The 17,872-nt window shown below is 40.7% G+C and overlaps 2 protein-coding genes across 6 annotated transcripts in view; one reads left to right on the top strand and one right to left on the bottom strand.

The window, feature by feature from the left end:
• The first annotated feature begins 483 nt into the window (after positions 1-483).
• On the top strand, positions 484-3,715 carry LOC132993165 (insulinoma-associated protein 2). Its single transcript, XM_061062849.1, has one exon. The coding sequence runs from the start codon at positions 633-635 to the stop codon at positions 2,520-2,522; it is 1,890 nt and encodes a 629-aa protein (XP_060918832.1). The 5' UTR covers positions 484-632; the 3' UTR covers positions 2,523-3,715.
• Positions 3,716-3,833: 118 nt separating this feature from the next.
• ralgapa1 (Ral GTPase activating protein catalytic subunit alpha 1) overlaps positions 3,834-17,872 on the bottom strand; it is an 85,940-nt gene continuing 71,901 nt past the window's right edge. For 4 of the 5 annotated variants that reach the window (XM_061062843.1, XM_061062844.1, XM_061062845.1 and 1 more), the window contains exons 44-45: positions 12,856-12,980; positions 3,834-6,922 (exon numbers count right to left, since the gene is read on the bottom strand). In XM_061062843.1, the coding sequence (XP_060918826.1) occupies positions 6,777-6,922; positions 12,856-12,980 (271 nt within the window). In that variant the 3' untranslated portion in view covers positions 3,834-6,776. Of the gene's footprint in view, positions 6,923-10,870; positions 10,914-12,855; positions 12,981-17,872 lie in introns of all 5 variants that reach the window. The other variant, XM_061062846.1, reaches the window with a different exon arrangement.

The following is a 17,872-nucleotide window of genomic DNA, read 5'->3' as shown; positions in this document are numbered from 1 at the left end:
ATCAATTGAAAAATAAATAATTAAATTAAATTAAATTAAATAGAGAGTTAAAGTGAAAGCCCTGAGCCACATGGAAATAAAAATAAAAATAAAGAGAATAATCACAACCAGTAAAACTGAGTTATAGAATGACTTTGTATGCATAAACCTCCTCCCATTGTAGTAAAACAAACCCTCAAATATTTAAATGAACTTTTAGTTAATATAGGATACCTTGATTTTATGGTTACCTCGCAGTAACTTTATAACCCTCACTCATCAGTCCTTTTGCAACAGTCTACAGACTATACGTTTATATTCTGTTTAATAAAACCAAACAAACATGCAGCCTTTGTATTTTGTATGAAATGAGAGATTGGCGCACACACTATGAAGATGTGCACACCACAGAGGGGAAACTGATGTCGTGCTGTCATCTCACCTGCGACCCTCTCCCCCCCCCTCTCTCCCTCTCTCTCTCTCTCTCTGTCTGTCTGTCTGTCTGTCTCTCTCTCTGTCTCCCTCCCTCCCTCTCCCTCTCTCTCTCTCTCTCTCTCTCTCTCTTTGCCACTTCAAAGCTCTACTTGAAAGTGGGCTCGAGACAAGAGTAGTTGTTCTTTCCGCTTGGTCGTGCCACGCGCATCATCCTCACCATGCCTCGAGGATTCTTGGTGAAGAGAAACCGGAGATGTTCCGCGTCATACCGGACAACAAACAACAACAACAACAACAACAACAACAACAACAACAACAAACCTGTGAAACACTCTGAAGTGAGCAAACCGGAGGCAGTGGAGGAGAAAGATTTGCTGAATGATTTTCTGTTTGAGCGGCCGGATGGAGTGCTCCCGGTGCCCCGCGAGGACTCCTCCGGTGTCCGCGAGGCTTGGAGCCCGCACGTGGAGTCCGCGCTGGAGGCGGAGGCGGACCGGCGCGCGCAGTTACCGGAGACAGAGGAGCAGGTGAGCGAGGTGGACGTTTTCACTCCCCACGGTGACTTCACTCCCCACGGTGATTTCTCCTCTTTCTTCACACCTCCTCCCGCACGCGACGCGACATTCACCGAGACATTCAGCCCCACGAGACTGCTGGAGCAGCGCGAGCCGTTGTTCCCCGGCAGACACCTGACTCTATCCCCGGTGTCAGAGCTACCGGAGTTACCGTTCCTCGTGAGCTCAACGCCGACCCCCCTGTCCGCTTCCATCGAGAGGCTCCTCGCGAGCAGCAGCCGCCACGCGCCATCCTACGATAAGTATGACCCGAGTATTGGACACGTGCACCTGATGACCTCGGAGCATCACGCCGCGAGAAAACGCTCGTTCCTTCAACCCGACCAGCGCGTGAACAGCAACAGACACAACAAACAGTCCGCGAGCGTCAAGAAACCCAAAGTGAACCGGAAACTGAACTTTGAAGATGAGGTCACGACCTCTCCGGTTCTGGGTCTGCGGATCAAGAAGGAGAGTCCGGAGGTGGTGAGGAAGCAGCGGGAGGGGTTAGGGTTAGAGTTCATCTGTCAGCTCTGTAAAGAGGAGTACCCGGACCCGGTCTGCCTCGCGCAGCACAAGTGCTCCCGCATAGTGCGCGTGGAGTACAGGTGTCCCGAGTGCGACAAAGTTTTCAGCTGTCCCGCCAACCTGGCCTCCCACCGCCGCTGGCACAAACCTCGTCCCGTGAACACCCACGGAGAGACTCCCACGAGCAAGAGTCAGCCGCTGAAAGAGGCGCGGGGACTCGTGTCTCACGACAGGCAGCAGCTGTTTCCGGTAGAGGTGATGGAGGGCAAAGAGAACGAGCTGCTGCTGCGCGTGAATACAAACCAGCACCGCGGCACACCGGACAGCTCCCTGCTCCCCCGGGGTCGATCCCGGGACAGCCCTGAAAGCGACAGTCTCGTGCCCCCTCACTATGATAACATTCATTACCGGAACCCGGATGAGAGCTGTCTGGACCTTCAGCCCCCCCCCTCGAGCCTCCTTCTAATAAACGGCAACCCAGACGAGCGCGCGGACCTTCCCCATCAGCATCCACAGTCTCTCCCTCACCCCCCCTCTCACCCCCCGGTGTCGTTTGTCCAGTCGTTACCGGAAGAGGAAGTGTACGAGTGCCAGTACTGCGGCAAGAAATTCCGCCGACAAGCTTACCTGAAGAAACACCTGGCTGCGCACGAGATGACAGCGCGCGCCTCGCCCCCTCCATCATCTTACCGCCACGCGCGGGACACCAGTGGTGGCCAGGTGTTCCTGTGTCACCTGTGCGGCGCGCGCTTCCCCTCGGTTGAAATCAGGGACAAGCACCGTTTGTGGCACGCGATGAGGGACGAGTTAGTGGCGGGAGTTTTGGGAGGAGGACTCAGACCGGACGTCTTCCACGCGCAAGGAGAAGAGAGCGCCGCGAGGGAGTGCGAGCAGCAGCAGATCTTCACGTGCAAGCACTGTCCATCCACGTTCTTCAGCTCACCTGGGCTCGTGAGACACACCAACAAATGTCACCCTGCGGAGAACCGGCAGGTGATGCTCCTGCAGATGACCGTGCGTCCTTAAAAATCACAACTTTATTATTCTGTGTTCTTATTCGGGTAAATATTCGAGCATTATGTTGTAAATTCAGTCTTCAACATGTTCGTTCAGTTAGGTTAAAAGTTATCTGTGTTCAAGGATCCGCCAACCGTAATTCTCTAAAGATGGAGTCCTTTAGTCATAAAGTTCAGTACACGAAAGGGGGCATTGATAGCCTACAAGAACGATGCAAATATCATCTATGGTCATGACAAAAGAATCCTAAAACAAATGTATATTTGTGTTTCGGTACATACGGGCAGTTAAAGGTGAGCTGTCCGTGGTGCTGAAACTAAATCAAACTGATCCACGGTTCACCATCGGACTTCTCTGTTGTTTCTAACAGGCCTGATTATATTCTCAATACTTCAGTAGTGAGTGAAACATATTTCTTTTTTTTCTAGTAAAGGGGACATTGTCAATCAATACGTAGTCAGGCCATTAGACTGTTCATATGTTGAAACTTGAAACAGATAATGATGTTATGAAACCCTTATTCAAAGAGGCAATCGTTTTCTGAAATACGTTAGTTAAACATTATTTTTATTATTATTTTTAAAGATCAGTAAAACAAACCTTAAGACATTTTTTTGTATTTCTGTCTGTATTTGGACAATTCAATCTTGATGAGCTTACATTAAAGGAGTTTGTCTGAAAGAGAAAATTTGACATGGATATTATTATACTCAAGCAATGAATGACAATGTTGTCTCAATATCTCTGAGACAAAATAACAAGATTATAGAGAAGCGTGAGAAAATTTAAAGTATGTTACATTAATAACTGGCACAATGTGTATTAACCTGAAATGATATAAATAAAAGTGACCTTCCTTACCCCGAGAACTGGAGACATCATTAATGTCCAAGACAATTTCATGTACAGTAAGAAAAAAAAAATAAGACCATAATATGCCTTTAAGAGAACATTTGCCAGTAAACCTCTCATCTATAAAATATTTTCATATAAAAAATGGAAACTTTAATGTGAGTACTGTAAGGAAATGTCTTTTGTCTTATTGATTATAAACTAATAAAAAATAATGACTAAATGCCTTCATGCTTATAATGTAACTGTGGTTCTGTAAAGCCTGTACACTACTATTTTCATATGTTTGAAGTTCAATGTGAATTTGAATCAAAATTGTCAATAAATGTTAATACAGTATGCTCAATGAGGAGACCTGTCCTGTTGACCTTTTAATGTGCCCCCCTTTCCCCCCGCACACACACACACTCTCTCTCTCACACACACACACACACACACAGACGCACTATATATGAACTGAACCGAGTGTCAGTGGTAGGAATCATTTATTGTCAAATTCCATCATCGCACATTTACACTCTCTGTTTCCAAAAAGAGTCACTGAATGTGTACACACTACAGGTCTGACAGTAACATCGTTTGAGGAGTGTGTGTGTGTGTGTGTGTATTGTGATACAGCTGTTATTAAACACATGCAGATAGTACTGAACGGGTGTCATGCAGTATGTACAGTCAGTAGTTACAAACATCAGCTTTGTCCCAAACAAACATCTGGACAACAGCTGAACCCGTATCCATCATGGCTGCATGTTCAGAGCATCAGAAGTTCTTAATGTTTCAATATGAAGGGCTTTCTTTCTGTGGTTGATATGCCTGCAGAAGACAACAATGATCCCGGTGAAAAAGGCTGAAAAATAATTCTACTTAACAATCCTCCAGGCAGAGCTTGGAGTGTAGCTGATGTGACTTTAATGTATATTTTTTTAAAACGCTTTGGGTATATCAGCGTCTTTGTTCATTGTGGCTTCTTCAGTATGGGGTTTAAAAAGAAAAATTAAAGGGGCGTACATTTGAGCTCAGTCCAGACAAGAGGTCCAAATTTCATAATCTGAAACCTCCTGAGTCTGTAAAACAAATGTTAAAGTAAACTTCCTATCTTTTCTAATCAGATCTAAAATCAGAATCATGACTCCTGTTATGTTTGTTTGCAGTTGAAATAATCCTGAAGTATATAACTGCGAGGTGTAGCTACTGGCACAGAGATCCAACACACACTGCAGGCGAGCGTGTAGAGATCTGTCTGAGAGTGCAGGGGGTCGACTCTACTCCACCAACTGCCTCAAATAATCAACTGTGCTTCAACCTCATCAATACTAAGTGTAACAGCAACAATTTGAAGAGGCAACCTTTAAACCTTAAATGACTTCAAATATTCCCACAGAGTGACAGAACGTGACTTTTACCTCAAACTATAACGGCAAAGTTTAGTTAAGTGAACTTTAAATTTCAACCCAGAGAGGGGTCAGAGTAAAAAAAAAATCCCTTTCCTCTCTAAAGAGCTATGGCTGAAAAAACAAACAAACATCAGTAACAGAAGAGACAGCCGTGAATACACCAAGTGAAAGCAGCTAAGCTCAATAAAAAAAAAAGCTAAAATAAAAATAATGGCGATGTAAGAAAAACAAGCCATCATTAAAATAAATGGAAGGATGTTGAATCCTTATAAACCAAACTCTAACAGTGTTAAGAAAAACCTGAAGTAAGAACGATGTGAGCTAATTTGAGTCCTTGCCAGTTTTATTTGAGTTGAGTTGAACTGACAGAGCTGAAATGATGGTGTTAAATACATACAAGTCATCTATGTTAGTGTTAAACTTTCTGGATCACATGCTGATCCCCCTCCATCAGGAACTGGAGCTGGGGGGACGAGTCAAAATACACAAGGAGTGAAAAACAAAAAAGAAGAAACACAAAACCTTTCACCTCTAGGAGATATGATGAAATCTCCTTTCTCCTGTTTTTGGCTTGTAGTTGGTTCTACTACACTTTTACACCATCCATCCTCCTCTTAACATGCCAATATGTTTAAACACAGAATATGAAATCTTTCTCCTTGAACTGCCCAATCTGGTGCTAAGATTATTTATATACAAACACAGAGAAGGGGGTTTAATCTGCAATGAAAAAACCTTTGAATTCCAAGAAAACAAAAAGAAAATAACAGAAGCATAAAATCATGTAGTGTCGACATATTTGAAGCAGATATGCTGTCTGAGGTTAAACCACAGTTTGGCTTTGGCAGCTATTCTCATATAAGAGTATTTACACAACAAGCCTTTTCACACTGTACACATTCATAAAGATACTCATATATCTACTATATATATATATTTATACTCATACATGTATAGATATACAGAAAACATAAAGTCAAAATACAAAAAGAAAGGAAAGCTGTGGTTCCATTGTATCAGATGATGGAGTGACACTGAACTTAAAAATACAGCAACGTTCTTATCTGGGTCGAAACAGATTCAACAGCTACGTCTTCAAAAAATGAACAAAAAGAAAAAGACTCAATAACATCAGTGCTTCAGAACATTTTACAGCATGAGCAAAAAAAAACCTAAACTATATATAACAAGTGCTTCCACTTTGATCAATTTATCCCGTTTACTTTCTAGAAATCGAGACTCTAACACTGTTCCTCTCAACAGGGTCATCTTTCAGTCCCACTTACTCCAGGAAGGGATTTTCTTCTGGAACATTTTGGGGCTTCAGAGTGTTTCTACATAAAAAACAAAAAACAGTAACTTTTTTGTCGTTAGCAAAATGAAATTTTCTATTTACATTGAGGACTGAAAAGAAAATGACCCTCTGTCCTGTTTCCTGCTCTGACAACAAAAATAGACTTTTTTTTAAATCTTGCTTTCTTTGTGCAACTCTTTTGATTTCATTCTGTAAGTATCAAAACTCATGTTTCTGTACACACATGCAGCAACTATACAGTACAAATATACAGATTCTCCACAGCGGTGTTCTGAAGCCTTTCTGTTTCTCTTTTGATCTCCAGCGCACTAAAGTTTTTGCAGTCCTTGTCACACTGACGTTTTACATTTTGAGCAGTTTCTATCATGGCACAGATTATTAAGAACTAATACTGCACTGCTTAGGCTGCACTGGTTCAGCATGCTGTAGCACCTTACTGGTTCAAGTGTTTTGAGACAGCAAAGCTTAGGATAAAATCAGAAGTAGTGAGCAGTTTCAGAATAAATTCATGGTATTATACAGTCCACAGAATACTATTAGAAAGCGTTTCCAATGTTTGTTCAGAACTTTGTTAAACTCCTGCCATTAAATTCAATGTGTGTCATGTACAATTGTTCAATATGGGACCAGATTTTCCTCTGGAGAAACCGTTTTCAAGAGCCAAGTGTCTCATGCTGAAGTGTCTGTGTAGTCTGAAGAATCTTAAGTCTTATTGGCTGATCCAGAGGAGCGTCGCAGCTTCATGGACATGCGGCTCTTGCTAGTCCGAGGGGACATGGGGGACGCCGAGTCGCTCCCGGCCTCCCCAAGAGCCGGACTTTCTCCCCGAAGAATCTCTAGGCAGGAGCCTGTGAAAGAAGGGGGGGGCATGTGAAGGGAGGACGGGTGAGGTAAGGGATCAACGAGGGAGCCAGGGATAAAGGAGAGGGGAGGTGGAGGTAGATAAGAGCAGAAGAAGGGATGAAGGGACAACAAGAGTATTACATCACTTCCCCATCATGTTGCACTGAACCCAGACTGCACAAACTTCTAGAGTGACAGGACAGACACGCAGACAGACAGGATGACAGACAGACGGTGAGACAGCTAAAAGACAGGAAACAAAGCAGAAGCTCTATTCTTATTCTAGATCAGATTCTCTCTGGTTTCCTAAAGTGTACTAGATGTGCTCAGGTTCTAGAAATATCAAGACAGACTGACACTTAATATCATGAGTCACACACTATATAAAAATAACCAAACATTTAATTTTTTTTATGTTATGTTATGGCTGTTCTTCAGAGCTAACATATTTCTTGGGACGAAGTCAGCAGGAGAAGTTAATTTACTTTTTATTCATCTAGAAATTGAAACAGAAATTTGATGTAACTTTTGGAAAAGATCAACTGGATTCTGTCTGTGTTTCTGATGTTTTTCCTTTGAGTATCTGTGTCTTGATGCCTGCTGCAGATCGTATTTCCTTCAAGATTATAATAAATTAAAGTTGAGTTTCTATCTACACAGCATACCATTCACAGCTAGCATGAAGGACCTTCTGCTTCAGACCCTTCCCCTTCACCCTGAGCAGGTTAAAGCTGTCTAGTGGTTTAGGAACCATTGAATACATGGCACTATGCTCCTCTAGAGAGCAGGAGAGGAGGGGAGGAGGAAGTGAAGAGGAGATATAGAAACAAGGACAGATGTAATGGAGGGAAACAGGAAGAGAAGGAAACAAAAGGAAAGGAAGGGAGGAAGGAAACATTTGGAAATAAGAGGAAAGGAAAGGGAAGTAATGAGGAAGTGAGGAAAGGGAAGTAATGAGGAAGTAAGGAAAGGAGTAAGGAAACAATGGGAAACAATAGGAGAGGAAGGTGAAGGAAAGAAAATGAGAGGAGAACAAGGAGAACAAAACTCAACACCAGGAAACATGAAAAATAAATATAGGTAAAGGTGGGGAAAGAAAATACAAAGAAAAAAATAAAACAAAAGAGAAGAGTGAAAATATCACAAGAGGAAAAAGGGAGCAGTGAAGGAGAGTGAAGGAGGGATGGTCAGAGAAAGAAAAGAAAACAGAAAAAAATGAATATAAACAAAGGAAAACACACGTGAAGAAAATAATGCAACACATTTAACAGAATGGAAAACAGTGATAGACACAAACAGACAACACACAAGCACAGCAGGAAACATGTAAACACATAAAACTGAATGTGTTTGATAATATTTTGCACCTTTTTTGCACCACAAATGTTCAAATTTCAAAGGTAACATACCAACATTAAGTTAGTGTTAGTCGAGTTATACATTGAGACAATGTGTGTGGACCTTTATTAAATATGCTTACACCTTTAAAGACTGTGAGTGTGTGTGTGTGTGTGTGTGTGTGTGTGTGCAAAGTGCTACAGCACTACATGATATCAAAACCAGGAAGAGAGGAGCATACAAAAGGTCAGAGGTTAAGTTTCAGCGGGTCAGTGTGAAGTCGCAGGTTAACAGAACAAACAGGAAAGTTATTGAGTGAATGAAAAGACTAGCGAGAAGAACTTTATAAAAAAAAGGAAGTCTCATTTTCAGCACGTTAGCGAGTATAGGTATGAAGCAGATCTAAAGAATGTGCTCTGCAGTGTTGCATAGACAAAATGTAATCCCCTTTTTGAAATGCACATAGAATAACCAAATGATCAATCTCAAAGATGTTAGTAACACTTCACATTATGCAGCATACCTGTATTCCCAGATACAAACTAATAAAGTGGCTGTTTAATAAAGAAGTTGACTCAGCAGATAAAGAGGTGTTATTCTTTTCCTGATAGTTATGTCTAGTCCCTCCCTAATGTGCTGATTCGTTAGCACTTCTTTGCTGTGATTGGCTCTTTAAGCCGCAATAATGCTGCATTCATGTGGTGTCTGACACATCGGAAAAAACAGTTTCTGAGTTGTAAAATGCACATGAACACCTGCTCAAGTCGGAACAACAACTCGGAAACTCGGAAAAGAATGGTGTGCCCGACTTGACGTCAGAATCGTCGTCAAATGGGGAAGAAAATATATTTTGTCAATGTTGTCTTTTTTTTTATTTTATTTTTTTTAAAGATTTATTTTTGGGCTTTTTGTGACTTTAATGGAGAGATAGGACAGTGGATAGAGTCGGAAATCAGGGAGAGAGAGAGAGAGGGGAATGACATGCGGGAAAGAAGCCACGGGTGGGATGTGAACCCGGGCCGCCCGCTTGAGACGACAGCCTCCATACATGGGGCGCACGCACTAACCACTGCGCCACCAGCGCCCCCAATGTTGTCTCTTTTATTAATTCACATTTTGCACGTCAACTTTTTGCGTAAATATCACTTTTAACAGTTACATTTCACTGATCTTCTTCTTCGTGGCATCAACGCTTTTTTTGTGCTGTTGTTACAACATTCAGATTTTCAGAACTGAAATCACGTTAACAAACAGAAGTTGGAAGAACAACTTCCCAACTCGGAAACTTGGAGCACCCGAGCAGCACCTGAATGCAGCAGAAGTCAATCACAGGACATTCACCCAGGAGACTTCTGTTCTTGTCCAGTGTGAGACCAAATGTTAGTCGACTGATTAATTAAGCCCAAAGATCTTTAACCCAGCCTTACCAAGTATGTCTGTGCCTTAAATTAATCAACATCTAGTGGGGTTTAAGCATCAGAACTACTTGTTTAGGTTTAGAGAGCAGTGCGGTCCTGGACTTCTTCATAAAATGATTTCTGACAGGAAGTCCTGATGGAAAACTTTGAGGCAACAAACACAGCGGAGCAGGGAGGATTAGAAAAAAACTCTATTGGAAGAAACTCAAATTAAAACCGTTCTAAAGAGTCAGAGATTTTCTCCTTGAGCTGGTGGAGACCCAAACAGAGTTTAAAGGAGACTAAATATGTCTTTGTTGGTCAGGATTGTTGCTCTGTCTTATGTGAAAATAGGCAGCTGTTATTAGAGCTGGGTGTTATCCACAACCTCACAATTCGATTCGATTTCGATTCTTTGGGTCACGATTCGATTCGATACTGATCGATATGCTTCCATATGGATTCAATATTACACGTAGGTGAGAGAAACACCCAGATAACTAATCACAGTAGCTTCTTATATTTGTTAAATAATTATGCGTTTGTATTTGTTTAAAACAAACTGACTCAAAAATGTATTTTATCTTTGCATTATTCTTTGATAAACAAAGAATAAAACATTAAAGTACTGTATGATCTAAAGTGCAAAATTGTGCCTGAGCTGAATTCACAGCACCCACCCCAGTGGAGAGGGGTGTCATTACAATGAAAAAAACCCAATTGATCTCAGGATTTCCCTGAATCGATACAGAATTGGGAAAATAATAATTGCAATGCATTGATGAATCTATTTTTTTAACTTGCCCTAGCTGTTATCCTTAGTAAATTAATCTCTACTACATTAAAAGGTAGATCATTTGTAGCATATAACGTTAAATAATAAGAGCTGCAATATAAACTAGATCACATTTATCTAAATAAAAAAACTAACAAAAACAAAGCAAAGCCCTGTAACTGCACGCTCAGTTAACAAGCAAACTGGGATAGGTCATACCATAAAGCACCCACAGATGAGCAGAAAATGACACTTCCTTTATCCTTTAATTATGAACACATGCAGACCTGCTTAAACTGTGAAAACACAGAGGAGAAAACAGCCAGAGAAAACGTGACAATACACAATATGCTGGAGGAATCGGAGAAGAGCAAAGGTTAGGCTGAAATGTCAGAAGGAAGAGCCAATCAGGAGGGGTTGTGTCATCATGTGACCAGGCTTACCTTTTGTTTTGTTTTTAGCTATAGGCAAGTGAGACATTACGATCTAAAGGAGGGGGGGACAAAAGAAAAAGAAGGACAAAAAGGGAAAAATACAGAAAGAAAAAAGGAAAAGAAAAACCAAAATAAATAAAAACAATAACAAAATCAAACAAGTAAACAAAAGAGGGGAAATTAGACAGAAAAAAAAAACAGAAAGAGAGAAGAATGTTTGATCATTGGGCTGTTAAGGGAGGGGAACCTGTAAGGAGGGTGGCAGTCAAATTTAAGCAAGGTTTGTTTCAGAGCACAGGATTATAAGGGCTGTCCACTTTTCTTCTTTAAGGTAAGAGGAGAAGAACATGAAATGCATGTGAGACTTCTAAATGAGACAGAACTGAGAAGTTCAAGTACTGAAATCATTGGTTGTGAAAGCCTAAATATCTTATAATCAGAAAAAATCCTTGATTCTGTGCTCTGAAATAAGATTTGGGGCCGAACAACACACTAACAACCCAAGAAGAGCGATACATTACTTCCTGACTAATACATTTTATTCTAAGTGAAAACTTTGTAAAATGTCAGCATCTCAGGTTGTGTGTTATCCAGCCTCAAAGCAGGGTGATTATTATTATTATATAATTATTAATATATATGCAACAGTAGCTGGTGAGATGAAGATCAGTTATCAAGTGAAACGAAAACAAGTTATACACACATTTAAACGTCCACAATCACATCTGGGACTGTATCCCTACATGAATATACTGATAAGCTACCAACACAGACGTCACACTGTGGTACTTTATATAAACGCTGTGTTGCATTATCGCACATAACCTTGTTGTTGAATATACTACGTGGGACTCAAAAGGCAAAACTTTTTAGAAGTACACACTATAAGTCTAAACATGAAGTTCTCGGTATCTCGGTATTAAACTTAATATAATTCATATGAGAATAATGCATTAGAAAATGGCGGCCATGTACATCTCTGGCATCTTAACGGCTGATCAGCTGTCAGCTAATTCCTCAGAGATACTCTGGACACACAAGAAGGCCGAGCAAAGCTCTGACGGGAAAACACAGTGTAATATAAACAAGACTAAACAGACCGTGAGCTGTCTTTGTGCATACTGGGCAGCTCTGTAGTTTAATGATGCTAGGTGTTTGCAAGCTAATTAATTAAGCTGGCAGCTTCATCACAGTTACTGAAAAGGAAAAAGAGTGGTGGTCTTTAAATTGCCCATATTTAAGAGCTCAACGTAATGTACTAATGTGACTCTCTTTCAGTTCTAAAATTTTCCAAAAGTTTTGTAGTAAGTGAATTTCAGTAGCTATGACATTAGTGTTCAGATTTGGCTACTTCACTTCAACAAGCAGTTCACAAAAGTTATCACTAGCATTAGATTGGCTTAACTCTTATTCCACTGCCAGAAATGTTCCTCTTTATTTAAAAGACTTTAAAAGTCTTATTCCTACAAGCTGCCTTATGGTGTCCCACAGGGATCTGTTCTTGAGCCCTTACTATACTTTTATTTCTACTTATTTTAGGATAGATCACAAAATGATTAAATAATAGGTCTAATTATTTTGGGATGATATCCTACCCAACTTTTCTTTGAAGGCCCTTTAATGTAATTAAGAGCTAATACATGCTCAAACTTTTTGACAGCTTTGTAATGCAGTCAACGGGATCTTGTTTTTGTTTCTAATAAGAATTATTAAATTGAGACCTCTACAGATCTTATGAATGCATTTATATCATCGCACAACATTTTAACCAACTTTTCTCATCACAATCAAGAATACTGCTGCAAGACTGCTCACAAGTGTTAACATACCTTTGACATAGTGCGGTTCTAGTTTAAATTCCTAATCTCACTTTACTGAGCATTTATCAAAATGCCAACCACAAAGATTTTCATTTAAAGGTTTGGCATGTGCTGAGGCATAATATTTGTGTATTTGGTTATTGGCTGCTTCACTGAGGAAAGCTTGGGTCATACCTGTGTCAGAGGGCAGGTGTGTGCAGGGAGCAGGACTGTAGACTCGGGCTGCGTAGTCCTCAAATGTGGTCGGCTCCTGGTGGTGCTGCACGATGGTTTCCAAGTATCGGGCACGCTCCTCATAACTGATATCAAAGTCAAGGTCAAACCAAAAAGAAGACGCAGGAGGCAAACAGATGACGAAAAGATGAAGACTGTTAGAAAGCTAAACAAATATCACTGCTGATGTCATAGATTTGTAATCTGGGGGACTTTAGTTGTAGTTTGGAAACTTCATAATATCAACAGAAACAGGGGCTGGGTTTGACATGTTTACATGGCGGGGAGGGAGTTATGTAAAACTATTACATTGCTTTAAGGGAAATATATAATCCACACTCTAAGGAGCATGACCCATGTTTTGATATACAAATCAGGATCTCTATTAAAAACAAACAAACTGTATCTTAATAGTCTTCAAACTTTATGGACACTTATCAGTGAAGTTCCTCTTTAAGTAAGGTTTAAGTAGAATATACAGTATGACACTTTAACTACTGCACTGTTTTAATTTAGCTCGTTCCAAACAAAGCAATACTAACACACCTGAAGTATTATTATCTTTCATTAAACATATTTACATTATTTTCCAAATATCTCTGGAAATTTATTATGAAAGAGCAAAAAGTGCGTTAGGCTTTTTGTTTATCAGATTTAACTTAAATCACCAGAAAAAACAAAAAACAATATTAAAAACAGTAGAATAGAGCAGAAAAAACAAAAGTAAGACAACAGGAAACTAAATAACCAACTCTAACAAAACTGAAGTGTTCAAGGTAAAATATGCAAAATGCAAAAATAACAACACAACTAAAATGAAATAAACCAAGATTAAAAACACTATCTGCATCCCCATGCCTGTTAACTCCTTATACCTAGTTTTCCAAATGAATCTTTTGAAATTGCTGGAATGAAAACGGGACACCAAAAGCCCCTTTGTCATGTATTATAAGAGCGAGCCTTCAGCAATGAATTCATAGAGAGACACAGGGATTCAGAGAGCCGAGTAAATGGAAACCGAGACTACAACTGTCCATCTATCAGAGATAACCTCATTGATAGAATGACATTTACCCTCTCTCCCTTACTCGTACATCTACCCATAATGACAGTCAGATGCAGCCCTTACAGTCGCTCTGACACAAAACTCACTCCCATCATCTCCTCATAGTGTTTCCATTTACTCAGGGAGCTCCAATAACTGAGGTTTTTCAATGAGAGCAAGCACAGTGTGTATATGTGTGTACAGTATGTGTGTGTGTGTCTATACTTGCTAAGATTGTTTGTGAACAGGCACAATATGTGTATGTAAGTGCATGGGTCCCTGTTTTAGTGTGTGATGGGATCAGGCCAATGAATCTTCAGAATGAAATCTGTGTTTTTGGACCTCAGTGTGTGTGTGTGCACATTGTGAATGGGTCAGCCATCTGTAATAGCACCCATGGGTTTTCTATTGGGTTAGAGAGCCCGTCTATGGGCCTCAGAAGGAGAAGGATTCAGGTCTAATGGTAACTGATCCAGTTAGAGACAATGATAATAACAACAATATGGCTCCTTTAAAGTGGAGGGACAGACTGTGCTGGCGGGGTAGAAGAGAAGGGAGGGGGTTGAGATGAAGAGATGAGTGGACATGTTGGAAAAGAGAGAGTTATAGAAATTTAAATAAACTTTGAAAAAACAAGTTTGTCAAAATGCAGTGATGTGAATTTTGCATTGCTTTCTTGCTTGAGTTCTACATTTAATCATTTGTGTTTATCTGCATTGGTTTAAACGCTACAACACAGCAATCTAGCTGACTATGACCGTATGAAGCTAAATCAATTTGGCTGTGACTGATTAGCAAAACAATAGATATTTTCATGATGATAAGATGTAATTTTTTTAAATATATTTTTTTTGCTAAAGTTGTTTACAAGAATTGCAAACAACTTTTTTGTGGGGGGTTTTGCAGCAAGCCTCAAGTGGGCTCACCCAAGGGTGCTGCTTGGGGCATTGTTTGGGCACACTTTGTTTGATTTCTAAAGACTTAAATATGTTCTAGTTCAGTACTAAACATCAGTCACAGTTTCAAAAACACTTCTCGATCAACCATACTGACAAAAAGGAAATGAGGGAGAACGAGTTTGTCTGAGAGAGAACAAAGGGGGCAGAGAGGGAGGGATGGAGGTTAAAGGTGCAAAGAAGAGGCGAGATACAGGCGGAAGGCTACTTGTAAAAAAAAAAAAAAAAGTTGGAAATGGCGAGGGTGAAGAGGAAGAAAAGTGAGATTCCTGCTGTGAGTCATGAATGAGGAGGGAGGGGAGGACAGTGGGTGAGACGGGTGAAGGAGAGATATTTAGGTAACAACATGATGGGGTGTGTGCTCGTCTCCCGGAGAGAGCACACACACAAAGAGTGTCAAGCCCCGTGTGACTCACACCAAGTCTCAATGTGAACTCGCCGTTTGCCTTTTCCTGCTTCCCACTCCCCTGCATCGCACATCCCCGCTGTGGAGAACAAATGTGTGTGTGTGTGTGTGTGTGTGTGTGTGTGTGTGTGTGTGTGAGTGTGAGTGTGAGTGTGAGTGTGAGTGTGTGAGTGTGAGTGTGAGTGTGTGTGTGTGTGTGTGAGTGTGAGTGTGTGAGTGTGAGTGTGTGTGAGTGTGTGTGTGTGTGTGAGTGTGTGTGTGTGTGTGTGTGAGTGTGTGTGTGAGTGTGTGTGAGTGTGTGTGTGAGTGTGTGTGTGTGTGTGAGTGTGTGTGTGAGTGTGTGTGTGTGTGTGTGTGTGTGTGTGAGGGGGGAGAGGAGCTGTGGGGATGTAATGAAAAGAGCAACTCATACTATTTTACATTCTAGCAAACAACACAATTAATTTTAAATAGTTTTAAATATTGTGCCGTAGTATGAAGCAGCAGCTGGGACAGAAAGGTTTTTCAAGTGTATTGCCAATTACAAAAAAAAGGCTTTCTTTGTCATTTCTGAGAAGTGGAAAGGTTTCACCCGCAGAAAGAAATATAAAGGCAAGGAGGAGTGAAAGAAAGAACAAAGAGAGGACAGAAAAATAAATACACAGTAATGGTCCCACTGCTGAGATAAATGAGAACCATCACTTTTTCTTTGTCTGGCTCCTTTATATCTCTCTCCCTCTTTATTTCTCTCAGCGGGGGGGTGGTCCGCCTGTGGCCTGATGTCACTCTGTCACAAACACCAGGCTCCCAACTAGGTAGGGATTATATGAGGAGAGAGATGGGGGGGCTCTTGATACCAAACTTAAATAATCAGATTTTATTTGTAATTCAAGGTGTTTTCGATCACTCTAATTAGACCACTGAAGCTACAAATAGACTTACATAAATAACACTGTTGGACTGCTAATATCACTCAGCATCAGTCGGGTATTTTGCATGGCACTGTTTTTGCTTAAGATATACGCCGGCTCAGTATTGTGTATGTCCCCCTTTTGCAGCCAAAAATGCCCTGATCAATCAGGTCACTGTGTGTTCTGAAGACTTTTTGTCAACACAAGAAATACCTTTTGTTAGCAATTCAATCTCCATCATGATTGACAGCTCTGTTGACAAATGAAGCCTCTTCAGGGGTCGAGGAATAGTGAGAAGAAACCTAACGAAACCTAACACAAGTGTCATTCACCTTTCCATTAGCAGAGTTTCTGTTTCAAAGTGGCACAGGACTGGGCTCTGCTGTACCGACCTGAGGGATCTTTGAATTTTTAATCAGTAAGTTTAATGTGTGCTTTGGTTAGCTGGAGGGGCAGGATGTGAAATATGTGGCTACACCAGCCAGATCCCTTCAGTGCATGTTCTGTTAACGCCCATCGCTGGTGGTATTTTGGCTTCACTTCTGTACAACTGAAGGAGACGGAGACCTGCCGTCCATATTCATGTACAGTCTTTGATTAAGACTTCAGATGTGCAATGACATTAACTTAAAATCTGTCCATCCGCTGTAGAAGAGTACAACTTAGTGGTTTTACTTGAGCAGTAAATGGAGCTGCATCATTCAGCATTATACACAGTGTAGAGGTACCCTGTTTCTCTCAGGCACTTAAACGTCTAAAAAGGAGGATGAAGCTGAAAAAATATTATCTGAACTGAATTTTGATCTGCTGTCGTTGCCAAAAAGATTAAACTATTTCACGTTTTAATAAAATGATTTGAAAAGTGAATATTCTAAATAAATTAACTGCCAATCTGTGTCATATTTTTTATGTCACCATTTTTTTTTTTACACATTTGTCTTCTGTTTGTTTACATTGATTTTGTTGCTTCCAAATATTTTCTTAATTTGAGATGGAAGATTCATTTTGCCCTGGATATACTAGTTTATATTCAGTCACGTCACCTTTTCTTTATCGCTCTTACTGAGCAGTGTTCTTTTAGTTTGATTCCTCATTTTAATCCTATTTTGTTTAATTCCATTATATGTGGAATCTGCATGAAATAACTAACACATTCAAAAAGTAGAGACCAGCGAGAGGTCAAAGAAAATAACCTTGCATTGCCTCCACACATCAGTGCCTTCATCCCTCCCTCCAACAAACAGCAGTCGGCAGTATGAAATCAACTGTAATTGAATTTTAGATGGCTTCTCTTATTAAGTCATTAGCAGAAAATATCTCTCATATGGAGAACCAAAAGGGAAGAAAGAGGGAAAACTATAAGGGAGAAAGAGGGATAAAGCAAAAAAAAAGAGAAAGCAAGAGGGGAGAAAGGCAGACAGGGGAAAGAAAGAGGAGAGGTAAAATGGCTCTTTTGTATCGAGTCAGAAACTCATTTTCTTGTGCATAGCTGAAAAAAAATAGAGGAGAGAGTGAAGTGTTCGTGCCTTCTCCAGCCCTTTCTCTCTCTCCATTTCAGTCCTTTTCTCTCCCTCTCTCTCCTGCAGCGCAGTTCATTGTGGCGGTGTTCTGACTCCTGCGATCACTTCAGAGTGATGGAGGCAGGGGGAGGAGAAAGGGAGCTTGTTAGCGCATTAGGAGC

The sequence above is a fragment of the Labrus mixtus genome, chromosome 18 (assembly GCF_963584025.1).
Source record: "Labrus mixtus chromosome 18, fLabMix1.1, whole genome shotgun sequence".
NCBI lineage: Eukaryota > Metazoa > Chordata > Actinopteri > Labriformes > Labridae > Labrus > Labrus mixtus.
Note: the sequence above shows the minus strand (reverse complement) of the source record. Positions and strands in the feature narration are given on the sequence as shown.